This window comes from Thamnophis elegans, chromosome 2, assembly GCF_009769535.1.
Source record: "Thamnophis elegans isolate rThaEle1 chromosome 2, rThaEle1.pri, whole genome shotgun sequence".
NCBI lineage: Eukaryota > Metazoa > Chordata > Lepidosauria > Squamata > Colubridae > Thamnophis > Thamnophis elegans.
Genome location: NC_045542.1, coordinates 142,898,295 through 142,924,796, shown reverse-complemented (window position 1 = coordinate 142,924,796; position 26,502 = coordinate 142,898,295). Strand labels below are relative to the sequence as shown.

The following is a 26,502-nucleotide window of genomic DNA, read 5'->3' as shown; positions in this document are numbered from 1 at the left end:
TGTTTGAAGCTGATCCAACCCTTCTATCCATCAGCCCACACTCTCAAACCAAGTGCACGCTGGGAAGCCAGACTCCATTTCCTCCAGCATTTGGAGAAGGCAGAAGCATACATCTCAATCTGTGGCACATGGCCACCCAAGGACAAACCCACATCCCACACACGGAACATTGTTGGTGAGATTTAAATTGCTTGTATTTATTCATTGTTATGTTCAGTAGTAAGTTAATACTGTCTATCTTGTATTTGGTTCTCAATGTATGTATCCTTGTTTTCCCTAGTTTTACCATATCCTGTTCTTTCAATAAAGCATTCAGATCAAGTGGATTTTTTTAAAACTGCAAATGGAGAGCTCTGTGAGGCTGATTGGAGGCAATTTAGTTCCTCCTTCAGCTGCACCGGAATCAGCTGATCGGTGGCAGGAAGTCAGATCTTCATTTAACAAGCCATTTGATTCAATTAATGAATTTGATTTTAAGAATTTGTAAAATTGAATCTGATTCATTTGACACATTTTTTGAGGGCAGGCTCCCTTAGGTTCGTATCTCGTGGAATACTTGTATTTCAATTTTTCCAGTTTCACCCATTCTGTACCCTTAATAAAGTCTCCAGATCTGCTCACATGGTCTCTTTTATTGGGGGATAGCTGGATTTAGCTGCATGTCAAGCTGCACACAGAGTAAAATGTAATGAGGACAGAACAGACCTTATGATTCTAGGAAACTTTCATCTTTGAGATTTCTCCTACGCTCACTGGGTTGTCGTACTGACCACTTTTTAGCTAATGGCGACGTGGTTCTTATCAGAACTTAGGCTGCATAAAGGTGAAGAGGAAATCCATCAGAAGCGACTCCTCTTGTGTTCAGGGAGGGAGGTCAAACAAGCCTGGGAGAGACATAAAACTACACAGCAGGACAAAAGAACACTGGGGAAAAAGAACAAGATGCAGAAGAGTTTTTAAACCTTAGTTTAAGACATTACATGTCTTTGGTTATTATATAATTAAATTAAAGTTCTCCCACGGACTAGCTTGTAATCTCCTTGACTTAACCTCTCTGCTCTTTTCAGTCTCCTTATTGTCCAGCTTGACCCAGAACTATTACTGACAACTGAGCTTCGAACCAACATGAGCCTCTCAAATCCTGAAATATGCTCCCTCCAAAATCCTTCCACAAAATTTGTGTTAATACATTTTTAAATCAAGTAAAGAGTTTAATACGTAAGTATAATACATGACCAGAACAAAACCACACAATTGATTTTTAATTGATTTTATTTAAATCAAATTTGGACTTTTTAGCCTTCACCATACTACAGAAGAGCAAAATATGGCCATTATGCTTGGAAAAAAAATTACACAAGCACTTGGGGTACTTCTGGCTCCTTTTGTGAGAGAGGAATTGTTCATCCTTTCAGCTCTTCCCACACGCTCTACATTGATCTGCATGTGACAACTCCCTCATATCATGAGGCCTTTGACTGAAAAATGTTCAATGTTTCTTCATAGATACCGGCTGATTCAGGTCTCAGTTCTATACTTCTTCCTTTTTTCATTACTAAACCCAACACTCTATGGCTGTCAGGAGGGTGAATGGCAGAAAAATCATTTTCAGAGTTCAGTCTGTCAATTGGAAATCCATATATAGAACCCATTAAATCAATAATTAGTATACATTCTCATTGAAATGTAACCTTGTTTTGGGGATTCTCCCTTTGCACACTCCATGTGGCTTCTCCCCGATGTGGATCCTTTGATGGAATGTAGGTTGACCGCTTATTCTGAAGTCCTTTCCACACTCCATGCCTTTATATGGCTTCTCCCCTGTGTGGATCCTTTGATTGGATGTAACATAACTGCTTATTCTGAAGCTCTTTCCACACTCCATGCATTATATGGCTTCTCCCCTGTGTGGATCCTTTGATGTGATGTAAGTGTACTTCTTGTTCTGAAACTCTTTCCACACTCCATGCATTTATATGGCTTCTCCCCTGTGTGGATCCTTTGATGGCATGTGAGATGACTGCTTATTCTGAAGCTCTTTCCACACTCCATGCATTTATATGGCTTCTCCCCTGTGTGGATCCTTTGATGGGATGTAAGATAACTGCTTATTCTGAAGCTCTTTCCACACTCCATGCATGTATATGGCTTCTCCCCTGTGTGGGTCCTTTGATGGCATGTAAGTTCACTGCTTGTTTTAAAGCCCTTTCCACACTCCATGCATTTATATGGCTTCTCCCCTGTGTGGATACTTTGATGGGATGTATGTTCATTGCTTGTTTTAAAGCCCTTTCCACACTCCATGCATTTATATGGCTTCTCCACTTTGTGGATCTTTTGATGGGTAATAAGGTTACCCTTTTGGCTAAAGCCCTTTCCACACTCCATGCATTTATATGGCTTATCCTTTTTGTGGATAATTTCATGGGTAATAAGGGTACTCTTTCGGCTAAAGCCCTTTCCACACTCCATGCATTTATATGGCTTATCCTTTTTGTGGACAATTTCATGGGTAATAAGGGTACTCTTTCGGCTAAAGCACTTTCCACACTCCATGCATTTATATGACTTCTCCCTTGTGTGAATCCTTTGATGGCATGTGAGATGACTGCTTATTCTGAAGCTCCTTCCACACTCCATGCATTTATATGGCTTCTCCCCTGTATGGCTCCTTTGATGGGATGTAACGTTACAGCTTGTTCTGAAGCTGTTTCCACACACCATGCATTTATATGGCTTCTCCCCTGTGTGGATCCTTTGATGGCATGCAAGTCTATGGCTTGTTCTGAAGCTCTTTCCACATTCCATGCATTTATATGGCTTCTCCCCTGTGTGGATACTTTGATGGGATGTAAGTTTACTGCTTGTTCTGAAGCTCTTTCCACATTCCATGCATTTATATGGCTTCTCCCCTGTGTGGATCCTTTGATGGCATGCAAGTCTATAGCTTGTTCTGAAGCTCTTTCCACATTCCATGCATTTATATGGCTTCTCCCCTGTGTGGATCCTTTGATGGCATGTAAGTTTACTGCTTGTTCTGAAGCTCTTTCCACATTCCATGCATTTATATGGCTTCTCCCCTGTGTGGATCCTTTGATGGGATATAAGTTTACTGCTTATTCTGAAGCTGTTTCCACACACCATGCATTTATAAGGCTTCTCCCCTGTGTGGATCCTTTGATGGCATGTAAGTTCATTGCTTGTCCTGAAGTCCTTTCCACACTCCATGCATTTATATGGCTTCTCCCCTGTGTGGATCCTTTGATGGCATGTAAGTTCATTGCTTGTCCTGAAGTCCTTTCCACACTCCATGCATTTATAAGACTTCTCCCCTGTGTGGATCCTTTGATGGCGTGTAAGTTCATTGCTTGTTCTGAAGCTCCTTCCACACTCCATGCATTTATAAGGCTTCTCCCCTGTGTGGCTCCTTTGATGGCGTGTAAGTTCATTGCTTGTTCTGAAGCTCCTTCCACACCCCGTGCATTTATATGGCTTCTCCCTTGTGGATGTCCTTTTATTAACAACCTTGTTTCCATGTTCTTTGAATTTATTTGACTTCTCTCCTATGAGAAAACTTTTCTGTGACTCAAGAGAACCATTTTCTTGAGAAAGTGTGAATATCCAACTGTAATTTTTCTCTGTGTCTTTGCATATATTTGTTTGTCTTTTGGCTTGTGATGGACAGGGTCCATTTACATCTAAAGTTGAGCTTTCCTTATTCCAGTTATTTGACTGGTTTCTCTCCTGCCTTTGCAATTCTGTTTGAATTGCAGGTTTCTTCATTACGTCTCCTTGTCTGAGCACTTTGACTAGTTCTCCAGAGACTTCATTGTCATTCTCACTATCACCTTCAAAGGGAAAGAGAAATGAAAGTGAGAGAAAGGTTAGGTGGAAAGATAACTCCGTCAGAAGTCATATTGATCGCCTTCAGGCATTGTGCCAAATTCTAATATATATTGCATGTTTGTATCCTTATATTTGGATGGTTTTAAAATGATAATATCTCTATTGATAAGTCATTAAACCTTGAAAAGACATTAAATCAAAATATTTGAATGATATGGAAGTATATGGACCAAAATAGCTGAAATCTGTGTGATGGAGTTTGGTATTACCTCATACTAAGTAATTAATTTGTCACTAAAGTGTTTAAATAGAAATACAAAAACAAATTCAATAGGACACATCTAACAGAATGCTATAGACCCGGGATGGCGAACCTATGGCACGCGGAGCCATTTGTCAGGGTACGCGAGGCGTTGCCCTGTCTGTTGGCCAGCGTGCATGCGCACTGCTGGCCAGCTGAATTCAGCCATTTTTAAAGCCATTTTTCATCCTCCCCAGGATCCAGAGACTTTATAGGAGCCTGGGGAGGGCGAAAAGAGAATCTCCCACCCCCTCCGGAGCCTCTCCGGAGGCTTCAGGAGCTTCCCTGAAGCCTCCGGAGCGCAAAAAACCGGCCCTATGGGCAAACAGGAAGTTCGGGAATGGACTTCCAGTTTGGTCAGAGGGTCGGTTTAAGCCCTCTGGAGGCTTAAGGGAAGCCTCCTGCAGGTCCCCGAAGCCTCCAGAAGGCTTCGGGGGGGGGGGCAGGGAGGAGGTTTTTGCCCACTCCAGGCTCCCATAAAGCCTCTGGAGCCTGGGGAGCCTGCGGAGGGCGAAAAAAGCATGGAAAAATGGGGGGGAACGCCTCTCATCCGTGCATGCGCTCCCCCCTCATGGCACGCGAGCCAAAAAAGTTTTGCCATCGGTGCCATAGACCTATTTCCTTCAAAAAATCCCATAAAATTAGAGAAAAACTTTTTTATTGAACTGAATAAGATTATATTAAAATTCATATGGCAAGGGAAGAAAGATAAAATAAAACTGAAAGCATTACAGGATGATAGAAGAAGATGCGGTATGGGACTCCCTGACCTGGAGGTTTATTCTGAAACAACAGCGTCAACATTGATTAGGAAGAGGATTAATTTAAAAAAAATAAAAGAGTATTAACACTAGAAGGCCACAATTTGCAAATGGGATGGCATCTTTTCTTATGGGAAGAGGGAAAAAAGAAACAAAAATATTTTCATAGATACTATATTAGAGATGCGCTGATGCAGGTCTGGAACAAAATTAGAGAAAAAACACTATATGAAAATACCAACATGGTTTCCCACTATGGAAGCCATGACACATCCCAATGCACTAGATCTATCTAAAATGGTACAGAGAAATCTTAAGATATTCAGGGGAATCTGAAAACAAACCAGGGATTAAAGGAGCAAAGTAGAAATATAGATTGGTGGCCTTATATTCAATTACAATCGTGGTACAAAAAAGATATAAAAGTATATGGAATCTACACAGAATTAAAACAAATAGATAAAATTTTAACAGGCCTGGAAGATAAATTCATAGCAAAAATGTATAAATATTTATTAGAAGGGACATTGGAAGAAGTAGTAGTTAAGGGTTGCATGATAGCGTGGGCCAAAAATTTTGGACACAATATAGATCTAGGGGATTGGGAAAGAATTTGGAACACAAATTATAAATTAACAAGATCAGTAGCGTACAAGAAAACATGTACAAAATGTTTTAGCTTTGGCATGTACCACCAATGAGATTGGCCATAATGTATCCTAACATAAATCCGACCTACTGGAAGTATAAAAAAAAACACAAAGGACTTTCTATCATATATGGCGGACCTGTCTGGGAACTCAAAAGTATTGGATTAAAATTTGAAAATGGATACAACAAATTACAGAGGAACAAATAGAATATAAACCAGAACGTTTTCTACTGGGAATAACCAAGGGGAAATATAGAAAGAAAATTAAATAGATACTAATACATGTGTTGAACTTTTTCCCAATGTTGGAAACAGAATAATATTCCCCAAGATGAATTAGTGATTCAGAAAATTCTAGAGTGCCTAGAAATGGACAAGTTAACATTAAGATTAAAGGATAAAGAAGAGTTTGAATACTATGCAATTTGGGATAATTGGTATAAATGGTTGCACAACAGAAATAAAGTTAATCTAGCCAAGAAACAAAAGAGAAATGTATAGAACTGCAAACAAATGTATATAAATATAGAAGTGATATAAGATTGATATATACAGGTATGATGACACAAGAATATTAATGTAATGACTGTAAGTTGTTATATATGGAAAAAACAATAAAAATTGATCAAAAAAGACAAAAGAAAAAGAGAATTTTCCCTTCTCCCTCTGAAGAAAAGATATCTATTTAGAGATGTTTTCATAAGAATTAGCTAATGGCATCTAACTACAAAATGTCTTCCTGAACTCTCTGACTGGAGAGTAGGAAACCCTTACCAAGAGAGGCCACATTCTTATAATTCTCCAGCATGACTTCCCAATGCAGAGCTTTTTGGTCAGGATCCAGCTGAGACCACTCCTCCTTGGAGAAATAAACAGCCACCTCCTCAAAGGGCAGAAGAACCTCCTGAAGGGGGAAAAATACAGAACAGGCCAAGGAAGAACTGCAGGATCTTTCCTATTTAGAAATTTCCAAAGCAATGCACTAAGGTAAATGGCTATGCTTAGTAAGATCCGCGGTTTAGATGAAGAAACCGAAAGAATAAGAAGCATTTGACTAAAAAAAATATTTTAAGCGGGTTTTATGAACTTGAATGATTCTGTAGGACTTTCAGTGCCATTCAGGTTAAATAAGCCCCGTTTCCTCCTGGATCAATTGATCTACTAAACATCCATCCATCCATCATCAAAATACTCTTCCTTCTAGATCTCTTCATCCAATCAAAAGGCCCTCAGTGTCTTGAGAGAATCAACAGGCAGGTGGGCCTTGGAAAAGCCACCAATAAGTGATACTAACCCTTCAGAAGTGTGTCTGTAGGCAAAGGGATTCTTTGTCGTGTTTTATGAAATGAAACTTATGTTGTCCTAAGAAGGAGAAATCATGTTCATCCCCAACACCTTCGTCAAAGTGCTAGGAGAGCTCAACCAGGGATCTGTGTGGTTTGCCATTTATGTCCAGAGACTCTGCCCCTCCTCAAGGAAGCTGCTGCTATCGAAAGCCATTGGCTGGCATGAAAATAAGAAAATGAAGACCATTTTCTGAGGATAACATTTCTTAGCCTTTGCAAAGCTGGATTGTTCGGCCTCCAAATCCACATACAAATGAGGGGATTAATATTTACTGTCAGCCTCTACTTTGCTTGCTTGCCATCGGCTGCCAAAGTAACGGGGAGGGTGGGGAAGGTGGGGGCTCATGGTATTTGGGGGGGAATTGTAGGTGCTGGAGGAATTATCATGAAGGGAGTTTTGTTCTCACCATCTTCTGTGCATGCTGATGGCTCGTGTTTAGGCTTGGTCGAGGTCTCTGCATATCAACTGAATGAGGCCACTTGAAGATGCACCCCACATGACACCTTTGGGAGTTGCAGATTGGACATTGGGTTGGGGTAACTGGGGGGAGGGTCCTGGGTAAACATTTGATATGTACACGTTCGTACCTTTTTGCCTCAGACCTTGCTTTTCTTTAGCTCTTTTCATTCCGGGTCTAGTAAAAGTACCTTTATCTCTATTCAAATGGAGTTGGTTTTTTTTTTTCTTGGATACTGAATGAGGCACACCTGGCATTAAGCAAGATCTCTCTTCGCACCCATCCCGGAGTTGAAAGCTACTGTGAGGGGAGCATCGACATGTCTAATCCCTGCAGCGACCAGGAGGACATGGGAGCTGCTGGATTCTCCTTTCCCTTGGAAACAGAACGGATGGCTGAACAGAATCTGGAAGAAAAATCTGTCCGGCCCAGATAATCGCTGGGAGTGGACAGATGAATTATCCTGAGGAGACGCTAGCAAGGGCTATAACCACCTATACCAGTGATGGTGAACCTTTTTTGGATCCTGTGCCAAAAGCAGGGGGGAGCGCAGAGGGTTTGTGCACGGGTGTGCCACACTCATAATGCCATGTGTGCCACCACCCGCTTTTGGCATTGTTTTTTCACCCTCCACAGGTTCCAGAGGCTTTCTAGGAGCCTGGGGAGTACGAAAACAGCCTCCCCGCCCCCCAGAGCCCTCAGAAGCTTTCCTGAAGCCTCCAGAGGGCGCTTTGTCCGTAGGGCCGATTTTCGCCCTCTGGAGACTTCAGGGACCTTCAGGAGGCTTCCCTGAAGACTCTGGAGGGCAAAAAACAGCACTATGAGCAAACCGGAAGTCTGTTACTGAACTTCCAGTTTGTCCATTGGGCTGGTTTTTCACGTTTTTTTTTGCAAAAAATGGCTTCAAAGGAAGACCGAAGTCAGCAGGCAACGCCTCACGTTCCCTAACAAATGGCTCCGGGTGCCACCTGTGGCATGCATGCCATAGGTTCGCCATCACTGAGCTATACTATCTATATCCTCTGATTTCCTGATGTAAATGGAAATACAAATCTAGTAAGTGAATGTTCTTCTCTTACCTGAGTTGGAGGTTCAATCCTAGTTTCTGCTCCCCCAAAACCAAGAGTCGACTTCCTTCTATTCTTCCCTGTGAGGGAGACAGAATTTCAAAAGGGATAATTAATAAAATGGGAGGAGGTATGCTATAGAGGAGAGGACACAGAGAAGATGAGAAAGTTAGGATTTATCAAAGGAGTGGAAGGACCTTATATTACCTCCTGAGGTGTCCTGAATTGGATCTTCCTGAAGGATCCCCCTGAAAGACAGTTCTTGAGGGAGATTTAACAAATGCCTCTTTGTCTCAGGATATCTGCTCTCCATTGCGAAGGACTTGTAATAGAAGAAAAGAATTAATGACATCGCAAATCATGAAGTGGTTTCTTTCCCAGTGAACACCACTGCAAATCAATCGGTGTTGATCAATTAGGCTGGGAAGTAAGAAAGAAATGCAAAATCTTTCTTCTAGGATAAGGGAACTATACAAAGATTAGTGAAGCATCTCCACATAGTATGAATGCCAGGAAAGTCTGGTAAGAAGACATTAAAATTTGTATACATTAATCAAAAGGCAAAGATTTTGTGCATAATATAATGCCTGAACAAGGAAAAGACGTAGCTGAAGAGTTTAAAAGTATAATTATAATTTAAAATAAATCTTTCATAAAATGATGTATCCTTCTACTTAACACTGATAAACTACCAAAGATATATAAAGGAATTTCAATTACATGTTTGAAATGTAAATGTAAAAAAGGAACTTTTTACCAACTCTGCTGGACTTGTGACAAAGGAAAGAAATACCGGGGTAAGATGCATATTTCACCTGCAACTCAACCTGCTCCTTCTTCTCCTCCGCCTGGCTCAGGAGGAAGCCTTCCACCAGGGCCACCGCCTGGGAGCTGGTCTCTGCTCCACACTCCCGCACCCAGCTCTCCATCTGCAGGGGCAGAAGGGCCAGGAACTGCTCCAGAACCACCAGGTCCAGCATCTGTGCTTTTGTGTGCTTTTCTGGTCTCAACCATCGACTGCAAAAGAAGTGTAGACGACTACAAAGTCTTCGGGGACCCTCATCCTCCTGATATTGGATGCTCCTGAAGTTCCAGGCCTGAACTTGTGAATCGATGGTTCCTTCTTCCAGCATCTTCTGCCCAGTTCTTGCCCAGATCTCCCCACGGATTCCAGACTGAGCACTGAAAGGGCCTTTTCCACTTCCCTCACTTGCTAAAGGAAGGCCAGCCATTCTCTCTCTGCCCTGTAACACAATTCTGAATTAGTCCAAGGATGGTTGTGTATCTCCAAATGCTTTTTTCATTTCTTGGAAGAAATATCCATCTGGTTCAGTTCCAATACAGGAGGAAGGCGCTGGGAATAAAATGAAGGCTGGAGGCTGATTGGAAAGAAAGCAGAACCACCAACCACATGTCATTCTGGGATGGCTGACAAAATGGAGTTCAGAGTGGGGTGATTCCTATGGGGTCATGGCTGGCACTCTATAGGCAAGAGGGGAAATGCAAATTTTACCATTTTATCTAACACCCACGAGTACAAGTTCTGGGAACAGATTCTCTATCCATTCACATACAATGTAATTTACTTTTTAAGATCTGAGCAGGACTGGAGCATTACAGAAGGCACTTGTGTTGCTGTCAGATGACCATGCATGATGGAAATTTCTAAGTTGGAGAACCTTTATAAAAAGTCTCCCATCTTTGTGATCTGGATTCCTACCATCCTGTATGTTTTCTTCCTTCCTTTGGAGACTTCTGTAAAATCTCCAGATTGCTATACGTTATGAAACGTTATGAAAAACCAGGGCAAAGAGAGGACCTTGTCAAGATTGAGACCACTGCTCTAAAAACACGAAACCACAACCTGTGTTATGCCATTCATATATCAAGGCAAAGCCCAACTTTGTCAACCTTTGGCTTAATTGTGTTACTTATCTAAAGTTTCTGCCTGATCCAGTCTTTCTGAATGGATTACCAAATCTACATTTCTAAAAGTTGCCCCCCTCAGTTTCCCCTTGGGGCAGGGAGACTGAGGCTGGCTTCTGCCTCCCTTAAGAGCATGTTTCTCCATTACTCCCTTAGGGGGAATATAATATTCTGCTTCTTTTTAATATTTCCCCAAAAAGTTATTCTTGGAGGGGGGGAGGTTTCCCACATATTCATAGCAATGTTCACCTAGCCTTGGGAATACCTAAAGTCCTCTTAGCCAAAGAAATAACATTGTCTCTAAAGAAGATGAACAAAAGACCTCCGTTTTGTGATTCCCTTACAGAAAAGGGAATATATTCAAACAGCCAGAAGGTTATGGATTGGACCATTCATCAACACTCATCCCCACATATTGAGAAGTATTTTCTGAACTGGTAAAGTGATGACTTCCATCAATAAGATTGAGTGTATTTGGCATTTTGGATCCTTTCAATTTCTTTTTACTCACAAGGAGAGACTTTCTTTTTTAAAGTGTAGATCAAAGCATGAAAGTTCAGTTCACATCAAATGAAATGCCAGTTAATTGATCCTGTCTTGGGATGCTGGTTTACTGCTTTCCTAAGACAAATTAGAAAGGGGATCCAAACCTAGTTTAGTGTCATCCAGCACACAGTGAGAATGAAGGCATCATCTTCTGCCTCTCTTCCTTGCAAATATATTTCTTATTTCCTGCTTGAGATTTGCCATGCAAGCTCTCCCCCTACACAGGAGATTTCACCGGGAAATGGGGTGGGAAGGACTCTCCGGGATCCCCTCCCACTTTTATTATGAGGCTCTGGATATATTCCGGAGGGCAGCATGCATGGCCTCTGCTTCCCCCCCCCCCATGCCTGTTACAATCATGGAAAAGGGCGGTTGGATGGGAGGAAAATATAAGATCGGGGGGGGGGGAGTTAGGTTTAGGGTGATATTAAAAAAAGTGAACCTGGATTAGAAATAGGTATGTGTCTCTTCCCCTTTTTTAGATTGCGAACCCTCCTTCTCCCTTTGTATGGGAAGGACCCCTTGCCCAACATACACAAACACAGAGAGAGAGAGAGAGAGAGAGAGAGAGAGAGGGAGGGAGGGAGGGAGAGAGAGAGACAGACAGACAGACAGACAGACAGACACACCCTACCTTTTCCACCTCTGTCTGGATGAATAATATTTCCTTTCAGCTTTTCTAAACTCCTGCAGAGCTCAAAGGGTTAAAGACGGAGAGCCCAGTCTCCTAGAAAGGCAAAACCGGAATGATCTCAATGCCTTCCCAACTTGTAACAGGGGCCGAAAGCTGAAGTGCCCCCCCTGGTGGATTTTCTGTGCACGGAAGTTGCTCATGGAAAGAGGAGAGAAATGGTGCATTTCCCACGGAGGGAGGGCAGGAGGGGGCTCCTTGATCAGGAAGCCTTCTCAATCCATTTGCTTTTGGCAATGTTATACTTTGATAAAGAGCATTGTATTTACATGTCACGATGTTTTTTTTTGTTTTGCCAGCTGTGCTTATATTCTAAGACATACAGTAGGCTGACTCTTCTCTGTAAGCCTACTACGCATGTCCGTTTCCTTTCTTTTTTCTCTTTCTCTTTTGCCGCCCCCGAGGAAGTAGGCTAGGAACTTTACCAGAATGTAGTTATTCGCTAGTAAATTTGTTTGTTATTTATTTTACAATAAAAATGTGTTTTCTTAGAATATACCTATGCTTTGGGATTTGAACCACTATTTCAGTTCTACCATAAGGGGGAAAAAAATTAAGTTCTTTCTATTCTTCCCTGTGATAGAGACTTAGCAACAAAAAATTTGGGTTCAATTCTGGTTATAAGTCAAGGACTACCTAAAATATGAACATCAGGTGATTTCTTGAGGGAAAGAGAAAATCCAAATCTATGAAATGAATGTTTGTCTCTTACCTGAGTTGGCGGTTCAGTCACAGTTCCCACTCCCCAAAAAGAAAGAGTCAACCTCCTCCTATTCTTCTATGTGCGGGAGACACAATTTCAGAAAGCATAATGAATAAAATGGGAGGAGGCGTGCTACAGATGAGAAACAGAGAAGATGAGGAAGCTAGGCTCTATCAGAGGGGTGGAAGGACCTTATACTACTACTTTATGTGTCATGATTTGGAGCTTAGTGAGGGATCCTCCTGAAAAAAAGTTCTTGAGAGAGATTTGATGGATGCTTCTTCCCCAAAGACAAAAGATGACAATCTTTTGAGGTCATGTCTTTTGAGGAGAAACTCTAGTTAGAAATGATGGAGCAGGGACTAGTTAAAGGTGACACAAACAGCTGGGGTGCCCCTTTTCAGAACACATATGAGATTCCTACCTAGCAGTAGAGAACAGGTGCTGAAGCACTTCTCTTCTCTTAAATGTAATTTCCAAATAAAGCCAGAAATGAGAGGCCACTTTTTCCTTTCATGGAGAAAGTCTTTGGGAATGGTCATGCAGAAATACCAACTCCCCCTCTCAAAGACTACAAGGAATGCTGGTACCTACTACTACTCTAAAAACCCAGGTCAGATTAGGGTAGTATTTGACTCTAGTGCCAATTGTGAAGGTGTTTCTTTAAACGATGCTTTCCTATTGGGTCCAGACTTCAATAACTCATTTCTAGAACTCTCTTGTGATTTCACAGAGATTCTATTGCTTTCGTAGCCAACATCCAACAGATGTTCCATTGCTTCTTCGTCAGAGAGGAACACAGAAATGTCTTAAGATTTCTTTGGTTCAGGGACAACGATCCCTCCAAAGACATCACAGAGTGTTGTATGAAGGTACACATCTTTGGCAACAGCCTTTCCCCTGCAGCCGCTATCTATCCCCACCGCCTGGGCCCAGGCCTACACCAGCCCAGCTGGGCAACCCCCCTGGGTGCATGTACAGGAGGGGGTGACCGTGCAGAAACTGGCAGTGGCCAGCAACAGCTGCAGCTTGTTGACCTGCAGTGGCAGCCAACTGGATGTGAGCCCTGATGTCCAATAAGCTGCCCTTGGCCCTGATCCACCTGCACTACACTTGCGTACCTTGGGGCCCCACACCCTGGCCACTGGCCTTGCCTTGCAACATGATGGTGGCATTGGAAGCAGCAGGTCCTGTCCAGCAGGAGCCCTGCCTCCCCTCTCCTCCTGCCTGGGAAGCCCATGAGCCAGGAGGAAACGCCTGGTGGGCAAAGCAGACACCTCAAAGCAGCACCCATGAGCCTGGCCCTCCTGTACTGATGAAAGAAATGTCCTTCTGGGTTCGGCTCCAAGTGAGGAAAAAGACACTGGAGACATGGAGGCTGCTTGGAAAGATGGTTTATTGGTGGACAGGACCACATGGCTTGAACCCTGAACAGAAAAGGTGATCACATGCTTCAACGTTGGTGGAGAAGAAGAGAAGGGCTAAGGGAGGGGCTTGCTGGGCTTTTTATAATCTGTTCAGCCCCACCTCTCTGTTTCCTGTTCCTGTGTAAGAAATGTATTCTGATTGGTTGTCAGACTCCCATGGGGCCATGCAGGGACAACTCTCTAGGCTGTGTTTTGAATCCAGGTTTGGTTGAGTTCTCAGATGCCATGTGGTCAGTTGAGTAAAGGGCCAATATTATCATGCTTTTAATCCCATCCCCCTGGAGCTGCAGTGGAGAAATCCTTATTATGTAAAGTGGACTAGCTTAGCCTTCTTAATGACCCATTGACAAAGTGGGGATGGGCAGGAAGCTACAGGCAGCTATTCTGTCTTTTAAAACGTTTCTTTCTTTTCACATCCAGAGAAATATTCAGCCTTTTCAATATTTCTAGGATATTTCATTTTTCTGAGAGAGGGCTGGGTGATAACTTCCTACAGTACCCACCACGAGCAACCTGGCCAAGGAGAGTGAGCACAGTAGCAGGAGACTCGAAGAGGAGGTAAACGCGGCTGGGCGCCCCCTTGAGAAAACAGGGCTGGGCTGAGTTGTGGTGTTCTGATGCCTTGGGAGCTTGAGGACTGGCCACTTGCCCTCCGCTTCAGGTGCTTGGGGAAGCCCGCACCACCATCCAGGGGGGTACTGTGCATGGCCTGAGAGGGATGGCAAGGCTCTTCTGGTGGACAAGGCTTTGGCGCTCACCCTGGTCTCACCTTCCTCCACTGGAGACCTCCAGATCCTCCCTCTCAGCCTTGCCTGGCCCCTCCCACGTCCCCATTTTTGGCTTTTTCCTCCCACCACCCGGGGGACTTGGAGAGGTAGAAGTGGTGAATATAGAGGCTGCACCTTGCCCTCTAGAAGTGTCTCCACTGCAGATCTCTGGAGAGGAGGAGGGGTGGAGGGGGAGCTGCATGAAGGAAGGCTGCCCCAACAAGCCACCATCCTTACCAAACAATATTGGAAACAGGGATTCCCTTTCAAGAAGGGCCAGACTCTCTTGTGCAGGACCAGGAAGAGCTGCTCCTCTGCCTCCTCCTCTTTCTCTCTAGAGATCTGTCAAGGCAGAAGTTGGACACCGCACCTCCACCGGCAGCTTTGTCCTCTGCCTCCTGCTTTGCCTAGCCAGCCTCCCCCATGTAGCTTGTCATGCCACACCATATACCTTTTTTTAAAAAAAAATTTTATTTTCAAAACAAACATACAAATCCTCCTTCTTTACATACTGTAGAAAGTGTATCAGCTGCTTACAAAAGGCTTTTGTGCATCTCTTCCACGGTCATCAAATATAATTCATATTAATTCAAATATCTTAACTCAAATATTTATTATATTACCATCATCATGCCTCCACCTTTAATTGACTATAGTTCTTTAAACGTCCTTCATCCTAAAATATACCAAGATTTTATATATAACCACATGCTGGCATTTCATTTACTTATTTACAAAATCCGCCATTAACATTAAATCCTCATATCCTGTTTTAGCTAAACATCCATAATATTTAATACCAAAATTTTCTAACCCTCCATGTATATAATTTATTATCATTTACTTTCTTTATTTAACTATATCCTATATCATAACATTTTCCCTCTATTAGTTAAAACTTAACTGTCTAATTTTGTTTTTTTATTATTATTGTTATTAATAATCTTTATATATAGTCCAAGAATATTTCTAACCTTCCCTTCTCATATCCAATTATTACTTATCATAACAGCTCAACATTGTATACATTACTATCATTATCAATTTTTATTTAACTATACCTATTATCACTGGATTTAACTAAGTTTAGCTAATTTTGAATTATACTCTTCCATCTATCAACCTGTATCTCTCCAATAGCAAAACAATCTTATATCTACTGCCATTTGTGGATCCAATTCTCCAAACATCTTTTTAAACAAGTCTGTACGGAGTCCTCTTTGCACCTTCTTGTTTGTAGTATCTCTCATATAATGTTGACGCCCTCCTTCTGTTTCCTTTGTCAGCTTATCTTTAATTCTCAGCAGTGTTATCAAATATTTTGCAAATAGTATTTCATAGTTCATAAGTTCTTTAATGCTTTCTTCTCCTTCTATGTCCTGTTCTTTGAAATAAGTTTTCTCTCCATTTAATTCATCTTCGAATATTCCATTCTTTCCTCCCTCAGAAATAAACCAATTGCCATGAATATCAACAGGCTCAAACTCTTCCATTTCAATTTTTTGAATTTCCATCTTCTTATTCTGTATTTGATGAACATCCTCAGTTTTTCATCACATTTTGTTGCCAAACGCACCAAATAGTCCAATTTTCTCTCAATTCTTTCCTCTGTATCAAACACCCTCTTCAAAGCTAAAAGTACCACTTGGAGAGACGTTTGAAGAGACGCCATGTTTATACACAGTTGTATTTTTTCTTAGAAGCTCAGCAAGATTGAAACTCACTCGCAAGCAAAAAATAAACTACAGAGGAACAGCTGTACAATCTTATAGGATCTTAAGCCAGAACAGCCAAGCAATAAAAGTGTTGAGATGTAAACAGCCAATTTGTAGCTTACAGAGAGTCAGAAGAAATGTTAGGGTAATCCATCCATTTGAAAAGGTTTACTTAGAATCAATCCATGTAAATAACATTTAGAAAGTAAGATAACCACTGTCCAGAACCATTACAAAAATCAAATTCTCCGCTAAGTTCTTCTATTCTTTAAGTTAGTTTTTAAATTTTATAGGCAGTCCGTTTTTTAAAAAACAATAAAAGTTTCTCACCAGCTTAACACTTCATTTATATGTCTTCTTCCCTGTGTGCATCCTTTGATGGGTAATAAGATTACTGTTTTGGCTAAAGGCCTTTCCACACTCCATGCATTCATATGGCTTCTCCCCTGTGTGGATCCTTTGATGGCATGTAAGTTCAAAGCTTGTTTTAAAGCCCTTTCCACACTCCATGCATTTATATGGCTTCTCCCCTGTGTGGATCATTTGATGGGTAATAAGGTTACTCTTTTGGCTAAAGCCCTTTCCACACTCCATGCATTTATATGGGTTCTCCCCTGTGTGGATCCTTTGATGGCATGTAAGTTCATTGCTTGTTTCAAAGCCCTTTCCACACACCATGCATTTATATGGCTTCTTCCCTGTGTGCATCCTTTGATGGTTAATAAGGTTACTGTTTTGGCTAAAGGCCTTTCCACACTCCACGCATTCATATGGCTTCTCCCCTGTGTGGATTCTTTGATGGCATGTAAGTTCATTGCTTGTTTTAAAGGCCTTTCCACACTCCATGCATTCATATGGCTTCTCCCGTGTGTGGATCCTTTGATGGCATATAAGTTCATTGCTTGTTCCGAACTCCTTTCCACAATTCATGCATTTATATGATTTCTCCCCTGTGTGGATCCTTTGATGGGATGTAAGATTACTGCTTATTCTGAAGTCCTTTCCACACTCCATGCATTTATAAGGCTTCTCCCCTGTGTGGATAGTTTGATGGCATGTAAGTTCTTTGCTTGTTCTGAAGTCCTTTCCACACTCCATGCATTTATAAGGCTTCTCCCCTGTGTTGATCCTTTGATGGCGTGTAAGTTGATTGCTTGTTCGGAAGCTCTTTCCACACTCCATGCATTTATATGGCTTCACCCCTGTGTGCATCCTTTGATGGGTAATAAGGTTACTGTTTTGGCTAAAGCCCTTTCCACACTCCATGCATTCATATGGCTTCTCCCCTGTGTGCATCCTTTGATGGCATGTACGTTCAATGCTCGTTTTAAAGCCCTTTCCACACTCCATGCATTTATATGGCTTCTCCCCTGTGTGGATCCTTTGATGGCATGTAAGTTCATTGCTTGTTTTAAAGCCCTTTCCACACTCCATGCATTTATATGGCTTCTCCCCTGTGTGGATCATTTGATGGGTAATAAGGTTACTCTTTTGGCAAAAGCCCTTTCCACACTCCATGCATTTATATGGCTTCTCCCCTGTGTGGATCATTTGATGGGTAATAAGGTTACCCTTTTGGCTAAAGCCCTTTCCACACTCCATGCATTTATAAGGCTTCTGCCCTGTGTGGATTCTTTGATGGGATGTAAGTAAACTGCTTGTTCTGAAACTCTTTCCACACTCCATACATTTATATGGGTTGTGCCCTATGTGGATCCTTTGATGGCATGTAAGTTCATTGCTTGTTTCAAAGCCCTTTCCACACTCCACGCATTTATATGGCCTCTCCCCTGTGTGGATCCTTTGATGGTATGTAAGATTACTGCTTATTCTGAAATCCTTTCCACACTCCATGCATTTATAAGGCTTTTCCCCTGTGTGGATCCTTTGATGGTGTGTACGTTCATTGCTTGTTGTAAAGCTCTTTCCACACTCCGTGCATTTATATGGCTTCTGCCTTGTGGATGTCCTTTTATTAACAACCTTGTTTCCATGTTCTTTGAATTTATTTGACTCCTCCCCGGTGAGAAAACTTTTCTGTGACTCAAGAGAACTATTTTCTTGAGAAAGTGTGAATATCCAACTGTAATTTTTCCCTGTGTCTTTGCATATATTTGTTTGTCTTTTGGCTTGTGATGGACAGGGTCCATTTACATCTAAAGTTGAGCTTTCCTTATTCCAGTTATTTGACTGGTTTCTCTCCTGCCTTTGCAATTCTGTTTGAATTGCAGGTTTCTTCATTACGTCTCCTTGTTTGAGCACTTTGACTAGTTCTCCAGAGACTTCATTGTCATTCTCACTATCACCTTCAAAGGGAAAGAGAAATGAAAGTGAGAGAAAGGTTAGGGGGAAAGATAACTCCATCAGAAGTCATATTCATTGCCTTCAGGCATTGTGCCAAATTCCAATATACATTGCATGTTTGTATCCTTATATTTGGATGGTTTTAAAATGATAATATCTCTATTGATAAGTCATTAAACTTTGAAAAAGACATTAAATCAAAATATTTGAATGATATGGAAGTATATCGACCAAAATAGCTGAAATCTGTGTGATGGAGTTTGGTATTACCTCATACTAAGGAATTAATTTGTCACTAAAGTGTTTAAATAGAAATACAAAAACAAATTCAATAGGACACATCTAACAGAATGCTATAGTCCCAGGATGGCGAACCTATGGCACGCAGAGCCATTCGTCAGGGCACGCAAGATGCTGCCCTGTGAGCTGGCCAGTGCGCATGCGCACTGCTGGCCAGCTGAGTTCAGCCTTTTTTATAGCCATTTTTCATCCTACCCAGGATCCAGAGGCTTTATAGGAGCCTGGGGGGGCGGCGAAAAGAGCATCCCCTATCCGCTCTGGAGGCTCTCTGGAGGCTTTAGGAGCTTCCCTGAAGCCTCCGGAGCACAAAAAAAATATGGCCCTATGGACAAACTGGAAGTTCGGGAATGGACTTCCGGTTTGGTCAGATGGTTGGTTTAAGCCCCCTGGAGGCTTACGGGAAGCCTCCTGCAAGTCCCCGAAGCCTCCAGAGGGCTTAAACCGACCCTCCAAGCAAAAGGGAAGTGAATTCCAATTTGCTCAGAAGGTCGTTTTTTGCCCTTTGGAAGCTTCAGGGAAGCCTCCTCAAGGTCCCTGAAGCCTCCGGAAGGCCTGAGGGGGGGACGTTTTCGCCCTCCCCATGCTCCTATAAAGCCTCTGGAGCCTGGGGAGGACGAAAAAACCATGGGAAAATGGGGGGGGGAGCGCCTCTCATCCGTGCATGCACACTGAGGGGTCGCCCATTGCTTTATGGGTGCAGCACGTCCGCCCATGACCCCCCTGCACTCCCCCCTATGGCACGCGAGCCAAAAAAGGTTCGCCATTGCTGCCATAGACCTATTTCCTTAAAAAAATCCCCATAAAATTAGAGAAAAACTTTTTTATTGAACTGAATAAGATTATATTAAAATTCATATGGCAAGGGAAGAAAGATAAAATAAAACTGAAAGCGTTACAGGATGATAGAAGAAAATGTGGTATGGGACTCCCTGACCTGGAGGTTTATTCTAAAACAGCAGCGTCAACATTGATTAGGAAGAGGATTAATTTTAAAAAAATAAAAGAGTATTAACACTAGAAGGCCACAATTTGCAAATGGGATGGCATCTTATGGGAAGAGGGAATAAAGAAACAAAAATATTTTCATAGATACTATATTAGAGACACGCTGATACAGGTCTGGAACAAAATTAGAGAAAAACACTACATGAAAATACCAACATGGTTTTCCACTATGGAAGCCATGACCCATCCCAATGCAATAGATCAATCTAAAATGGTTACTATGCAATTTGGGATAATTGGTATAAATGGTTGCATAACAGAAATAAAGTTAATCTAGCCAAGAAACAATAGAGAAATGTACAGAACTGTAAACAAATGTATATAAATATAGAAGCGATATAAGATTGATATATACAGGTATGATGACACAAGAATATTAATGTGATGACTGTAAGTTGTTATAGATGGAAAAAACAATAAAAATTGATCAAAAAAGACAAAAGAAAAACAGAATTTTCCCTTCTCCCTCTGAAGAAAAGGTATCTATTTAGAGATGTTTTCATAAGAATTAGCTAATGGCATCTAACTATAAAAGGTCTTCCTGAACTCTCTGAGGGAGACTAGGAAACCCTTACCAAGAGAGGCCACATTCTTATAATTCTCCAGCATGACTTCCCAATGCAGAGCTTTTTGGTCAGGATCCAGCTGAGACCATTCCTCCTCGGAGAAATAAACAGCCACTTCCTCAAAGGGCAGAAGATCCTCCTGAAAGGGAGAAAAAAATACAGAACAGACCAAGGAAGAACTGCAGGATCTTTCCTATTTAGAAATTTCCAAAGCAATGCACTAAGGTAAATGGCTATGCTTAGTAAGATCCGCGGTTAAGATGAAGAAACCGAAAGAATAAGAAGCATTTGACTAAAAAAAATATTTTAAGCGGGTTTTATGAACTTGAATGATTCTGTAGGACTTTCAGTGCCATTCAGGTTAAATAAGCCCCGTTTCCTCCTGGATCAATTGATCTACTAAACATCCATCCATCCATCATCAAAATACTCTTCCTTCTAGATCTCTTCACCCATGCACAATCAAAAGGCCCTCGGTGTCTTGAGAGAATCAACTGGCAGTTGGGCGTTGGAAAACTTGATGGATAACTTTGAATTTTTATATAAATTACTGATGATTTATTTTCCAGGGTGAAGAGGGCGGAGATTGCGGTGAGGGTTCTCTTGGATCGCGGCCCAGTTTGGATGGAGTTGGGAGGTGTGGTGTAGACGGGAGGGTAGTGGAGGTCGAAGGGGAGCTTATTTTGAGACGGAAAGCATATCAATGATTGTAAAAATTGTTATCTGAATACACTGTTTGGAACATGAATAAGGATATATCCAGGGAGTTTGTAGGAGATCTAGGCGGGGCATATATGAGAGGAGTACTGATGAATATAAAATATATGTATGTGTATGTATATGTGTATATATATGTATATATATGTATGTGTGTGTGTGTATGTATGTATGTATGTATGTATGTATGTATATATGTATATATATGTATGTATGTGTATATATATATATATATATATATATATATATATATATATATATATATATATATATATATATATATATATATATATATATATATATATATACTTAAAGTCACAACCCCTGGTATGCCCAAGTATGGGAGGAAGGTCACACTTCCACTCTCTGTCATTAGGCTCGTCACAAGAGACCATCCAGACAGAAACCCAATATTTTTTACTGTTGCCTTTTTGTTACATTTGTTATATTTATGCTGATAAATAAATAAAGGGAGACTAGTATAGATCTATTTCAAGCTATTTAGCTCTCATCAGCTAGCCATACCCAAGTTTTTGGGAATCGAAATATATCCATATATATATGGAAAAATCCATATATATATGGATACAGAAAGAGGCAGGGACGAGAAGAGTTGGAAGAGGAAACCGAGAGAAGAATTTGAGATGTGTCTAAATTGTGTTATAGAGGAAGGAGACATAAAGGGGACAAATTAAGGGTTTGGAAACAGATAGATATTTAGATAAAGAGATAAGGCCCCTAGCTAGAGAAGAATTCTACTTGGCTAACTTACTTGGTTTTAATATATTTTGAAATCCTGCAGGTAATTAATTAATTAAGATTAGGAACCATGTAAACTGCTTAAGTTTGTGTAATAAGAAGCTGAGTTCAATGCAGAGAGTTTACTGACTTTTTCTTTCTTATTCTTTTTTTCTTTTCCCTGTTTTTTTTTTTTATTATTACCTCTTTTTTCTTTTAACTTACTTGGTTTTAATACATTCTAGACTGTGTTTGATAAAAAGCTATACCGGGCACGGGCTCTGGGAAGTCGGAAGGGGGGAAGGGAGGTGGGATCATAGGGGGGAAGGGGGGAGGGGGGGAATATAGTTTGTGCCAGGTTTTTAAAGCAACATGAATGCACTTGTATACTGTTGCCTTTTTTTTTTTTTTTTTAGTATAAACTAAGAAGCTGAATATATCGATGAATAGTAGAAATACACCGAAGCGAGGAGTAGAGGGAAAGGAGAGAGAGAGGGGTGGAGAGGGAGCGAGAGGGGAATGGAAGGAGGGTGAGATGGAAGGGAGGGGGAGAAAGGAGCATTAGAGGGGGAGGGGAAGTAGAAGAGGGGAATGTTGGAGGGGAGAAAGGAAAGTTGGAGGGGGGAGAAAGAAAGGGTGTATGGAGGGTTGAAGCGCTATGTTGGTTTTGTATTTTGGGGAATACAAGGAGAGTTGTGTTTATTGCTCAATGTTATATGGCACCTTTGGGAGTTGCAGATTGGAGATTGGTTTGGGGTAACTGGGGGGAGGGTCCTGGGTAAACATTTGATATGTACACGTTCGTACCTTTTTGCCTCAGATCTTGCTTTTCTTTAGCTCTTTTCATTCCGGGTCTAGTAAAAGTACCTTTATCCCTATTCAAATGGAGTTGGGGGTTTTCTCTCTTGGATACTGAATGAGGCACACCTGGCATTAAGCAAGATCTCTCTTCGCACCCATCCCGGAGTTGAAAGCTACTGTGAGGGGAGCATCGACATGTCTAATCCCTGCAGTGACCAAGAGGAGCTGCTGGATCCTCCTTTCCCTTGGAAAGAGAACGGATGGCTGAACTGAATCTGGAAGGAAAATCAGTCCAGCCCAGATGATCGCTGGGAGTGGACAGATGAATTATCCTGAGGAGACGCTAGCAGGGGTTATAACCACCTATACCAGTGATGGTGAACCTTTTTTGGCTCCTGTGCCAAAAGCAGGGGGGGTGCAGAGGGTTTGTGCACGGGTGTGCCACACTCATAATGCCATGTGTGCCACCACCCGCTTTTGGCATTGTTTTTTCACCCTCCACAGGTTCCAGAGACTTTCTAGGAGCCTGGGGAGTACGAAAACAGCCTCCCCCCCCCGGAGGCCTCAAAAGCTTTCCTGAAGCCTCCAGAGGGCGCTTTGTCCGTAGGGCCGATTTTTGCCCTCTGGAGCACTATGAGCAAACCGGAAGTCTGTTACTGAACTTCCAGTTTGCCCATTGGGCTGGTTTTTCACTTTTTTTTTTTTTTTTTTGCGAAAAATGGCTTCAAAGGAAGACCGAAGTCAGCAGGCAACGCCTCACGTTCCCTAACAAATGGCTCCGAGTGCCACCTGTGGCATGCATGCCATAGGTTTGCCATCACTGAGCTATACTATCTATATCCTCTGATTTCCTGATGGAAATAAAAATCTAGTAAGTGAATGTTCTTCTCTTACCTGAGTTGGAGGTTCAATCCTAGTTTCCACTCCCCCAAAACCAAGAGTCAACTTCCTTCTATTCTTCCCTGTGAGGGAGACAGAATTTCAAAAGGGATAATTAATAAAATGGGAGGAGGTATGCTATAGAGGAGAGGACACAGAGAAGATGAGAAAGTTAGGATTTATCAAAGGAGTGGAAGGACCTTATATTACCTCCTGAGGTGTCCTGAACTGGATCTTCCTGAGGGATCCCCCTGAAAGACAATTCTTGAGGGAGATTTGACAAATGCCTCTTTGTCTCAGGATCTCTGATCTCCATTGCAAAGGACTTTAAAAACAGAAGAAAAGAATTAATGACATCGCAAATCATGAAGTGGTTTCTTTCCCAGTGAACACCACTGCAAATCAATCGGTGTTGATCAATTAGGCTGGGAAGTAAGAAAGAAATGCAAAATCTTTCTTCTAGGATAAGGGAACTATACAAAGATTAGTGAAGCATCTCCACATAGTATGAATGCCAGGAGTGTCTGGTAAGAAGACGTTAAAATTTGTATATATTAATCAAAAGGGAAAGATTTTGTGCATAATATAATGCCTGAACAAGGAAATGACGTAGCTGAAGAGTTTAAAATTATAATTATAATTTAAAATAAATCTTTCATAAAATGATGTATCCTTCTACTTAACACTGATAAACTACCAAAGATATATAAAGGAATTTCAATTACATGTTTGAAATGTAAATGTAAAAAAGGAACTTTTTACCAACTCTGCTGGATTTGTGACAAAGGAAAGAAATACCGGGGTAAGATGTATATTTCACCTGCAACTCAACCTGCTCCTTCTTCTCCTCCGCCTGGCTCAGGAGGAAGCCTTCCACCAGGGCCACCGCCTGGGAGCTGGTCTCTGCTCCACACTCCCGCACCCACCTCTCCATCTGCAGGGGCAGAAGGGCCAGGAACTGCTCCAGAACCACCAGGTCCAGCATCTGTGCTTTTGTGTGCTTTTCTGGTCTCAACCATCGACTGCAAAAGAAGTGGAGTCGGCTACAAAGTCCTCGGGGACCCTCATTCTCCTGATATTGGATGCTCCTGAAGTTCCAGGCCTGAACTTGTGAAACGATGGTTCCTTCTTCCAGCATCTTCTGCCCAGTTCTTGCCCAGATCTCCACATGGATTCCAGACTGAACACTGGAAGGGCCTTTTCCACTTCCCTCATTTGCTAAAGGAAGGCCAGCCATTCTCTCTCTGCCCTGTAACACAATTCAGAATTAGTCCAAGGAAGGTTGTGTATCTCCAAATGCTTTTTTCATTTCTTGGAAGAAATACCCATCTGGTTCAGTTCCAATACAGGAGGAAGGCGCTGGGAATAAAATGAAGGCTGGAGGCTGATTGGAAAGAAAGCAGAACCACCAACCACATGTCATTCTGGGACAGCTGACAAAATGGAGTTCAGAGTGGGGTGATTCCTATGGGGTCATGGCTGGCACTCTATAGGCTAAAGGGGAAATGCAAATTCTACAATTTTATCTAACACCCACAAGTTCTGGGAACAGATTCTCTATCCATTCACATACATTATAATTTACTTTTTAAGATCTGAGCAGGACTGGAGCATTACAGAAGGCATTTGTGTAAACAGGCAGGGAGACTGAGGCTGGCTTCTTCCTCCCTTAAGAGCATGTTTCTCCATTACTCCCTTAGGGGGAATATAATATTCTGCTTCTTTTTAATATTTCCCCAAAAAGTTATTCTTTGAGGGGGGGAGGTTTCCCACATATTGATAGCAATGTTCACCTAGCCTTGGGAATACCTAAAGTCCTCTTAGCCAAAGAAATAACATTGTCTCTAAAGAAGATGAACAAAAGACCTCCATTTTGTGATTCCCTTACAGAAAAGGGAATATATTCAAACAGCCAGAAAGTTATGGATTGGACCATTCATCAACACTCATCCCCACATATTGAGAAGTATTTTCTGAACTGGTAAAGTGATGACTTCCATCAAGAAGATTGCGTGTATTTGGCATTTTGGATCCTTTCAATTTCTTTTTACTCACAAGGAGAGACTTTCTTTTTTAAAGTGTAGATCAAAGCATGAAAGTTCAGTTCACATCAAATGAAATGCCAGTCAATTGATCCCGTCTTGGGATGCTGGTTTACTGCTTTCCTAAGACAAATTAGAAAGGGGATCCAAACCTAGTTTAGTGTCATCCAGCACACAGTGAGAATGAAGGCATCATCTTCTGCCTCTCTTCCTTGCAAATATATTTCTTATTTCCTGCTTGAGATTTGCCATGCAAGCTCTCCCCCTACACAGGAGATTACACCAGGAAATGGGGTGGGAAGGACTCTCCGGGATCCCCTCCCACTTTTATTATGAGGCTCTGGATATATTCCGGAGGGCAGCATGCATGGCCTCTGCTTCCCCCATGCCTGTTACAATCATGGAAAAGGGCGGTTGGATGGGAGGAAAATATAAGGCTGGGGGTGGGGGAGTTTCTCCCACTCCTGATATTAAAAAAACTGAACCTGGATTAGAAATAGGTATGTGTCTCTTCCCCTTTTTTAGATTGCGAACCCTCCTTCTCCCTTTGTATGGGAAGGACCCCTTGCCCAACATACACAAACACACACACACACACAGAGAGAGACAGACAAACCCTACCTTTTCCACCTCTGTCTGGATGAATAAGATTTCCTTTCAGCTTTTCTAAACTCCTGCAGAGCTCAAAGGGTTAAAGACGGAGAGCCCAGTCTCCTAGAAAGGCAAAACCGGAATGATCTCAATGCCTTCCCAACTTGTAACAGGGGCCGAAAGCTGAAGTGCCCCCCCTGGTGGATTTTCTGTGCACGGAAGTTGCTCATGGAAAGAGGAGATAAATGGTGCATTTCCCACGGAGGGAGGGCAGGAGGAAGCTCCTTGATCAGGAAGCCTTCTCAATCCATTTGCTTTTGGCAATGTTATACTTTGATAAAGAGCATTGTATT

At 41.9% G+C, this 26,502-nt stretch overlaps 1 protein-coding gene across 1 annotated transcript; it reads right to left on the bottom strand.

Moving 5' to 3' along the window:
* Positions 1 to 1,023: 1,023 nt before the first annotated feature.
* LOC116502698 (zinc finger protein 91-like) lies at positions 1,024 to 26,265 on the bottom strand. The gene is given in 8 exon segments (XM_032208603.1): positions 1,024 to 1,890; positions 1,893 to 3,424; positions 16,577 to 18,512; positions 20,391 to 20,520; positions 23,532 to 23,599; positions 23,727 to 23,841; positions 24,337 to 24,765; positions 26,180 to 26,265. Coding segments are annotated over 7 exon segments (4,425 nt in total). The 5' UTR covers positions 24,754 to 24,765; positions 26,180 to 26,265; the 3' UTR covers positions 1,024 to 1,663.
* Between the last annotated feature and the right edge of the window lie 237 nt (positions 26,266 to 26,502).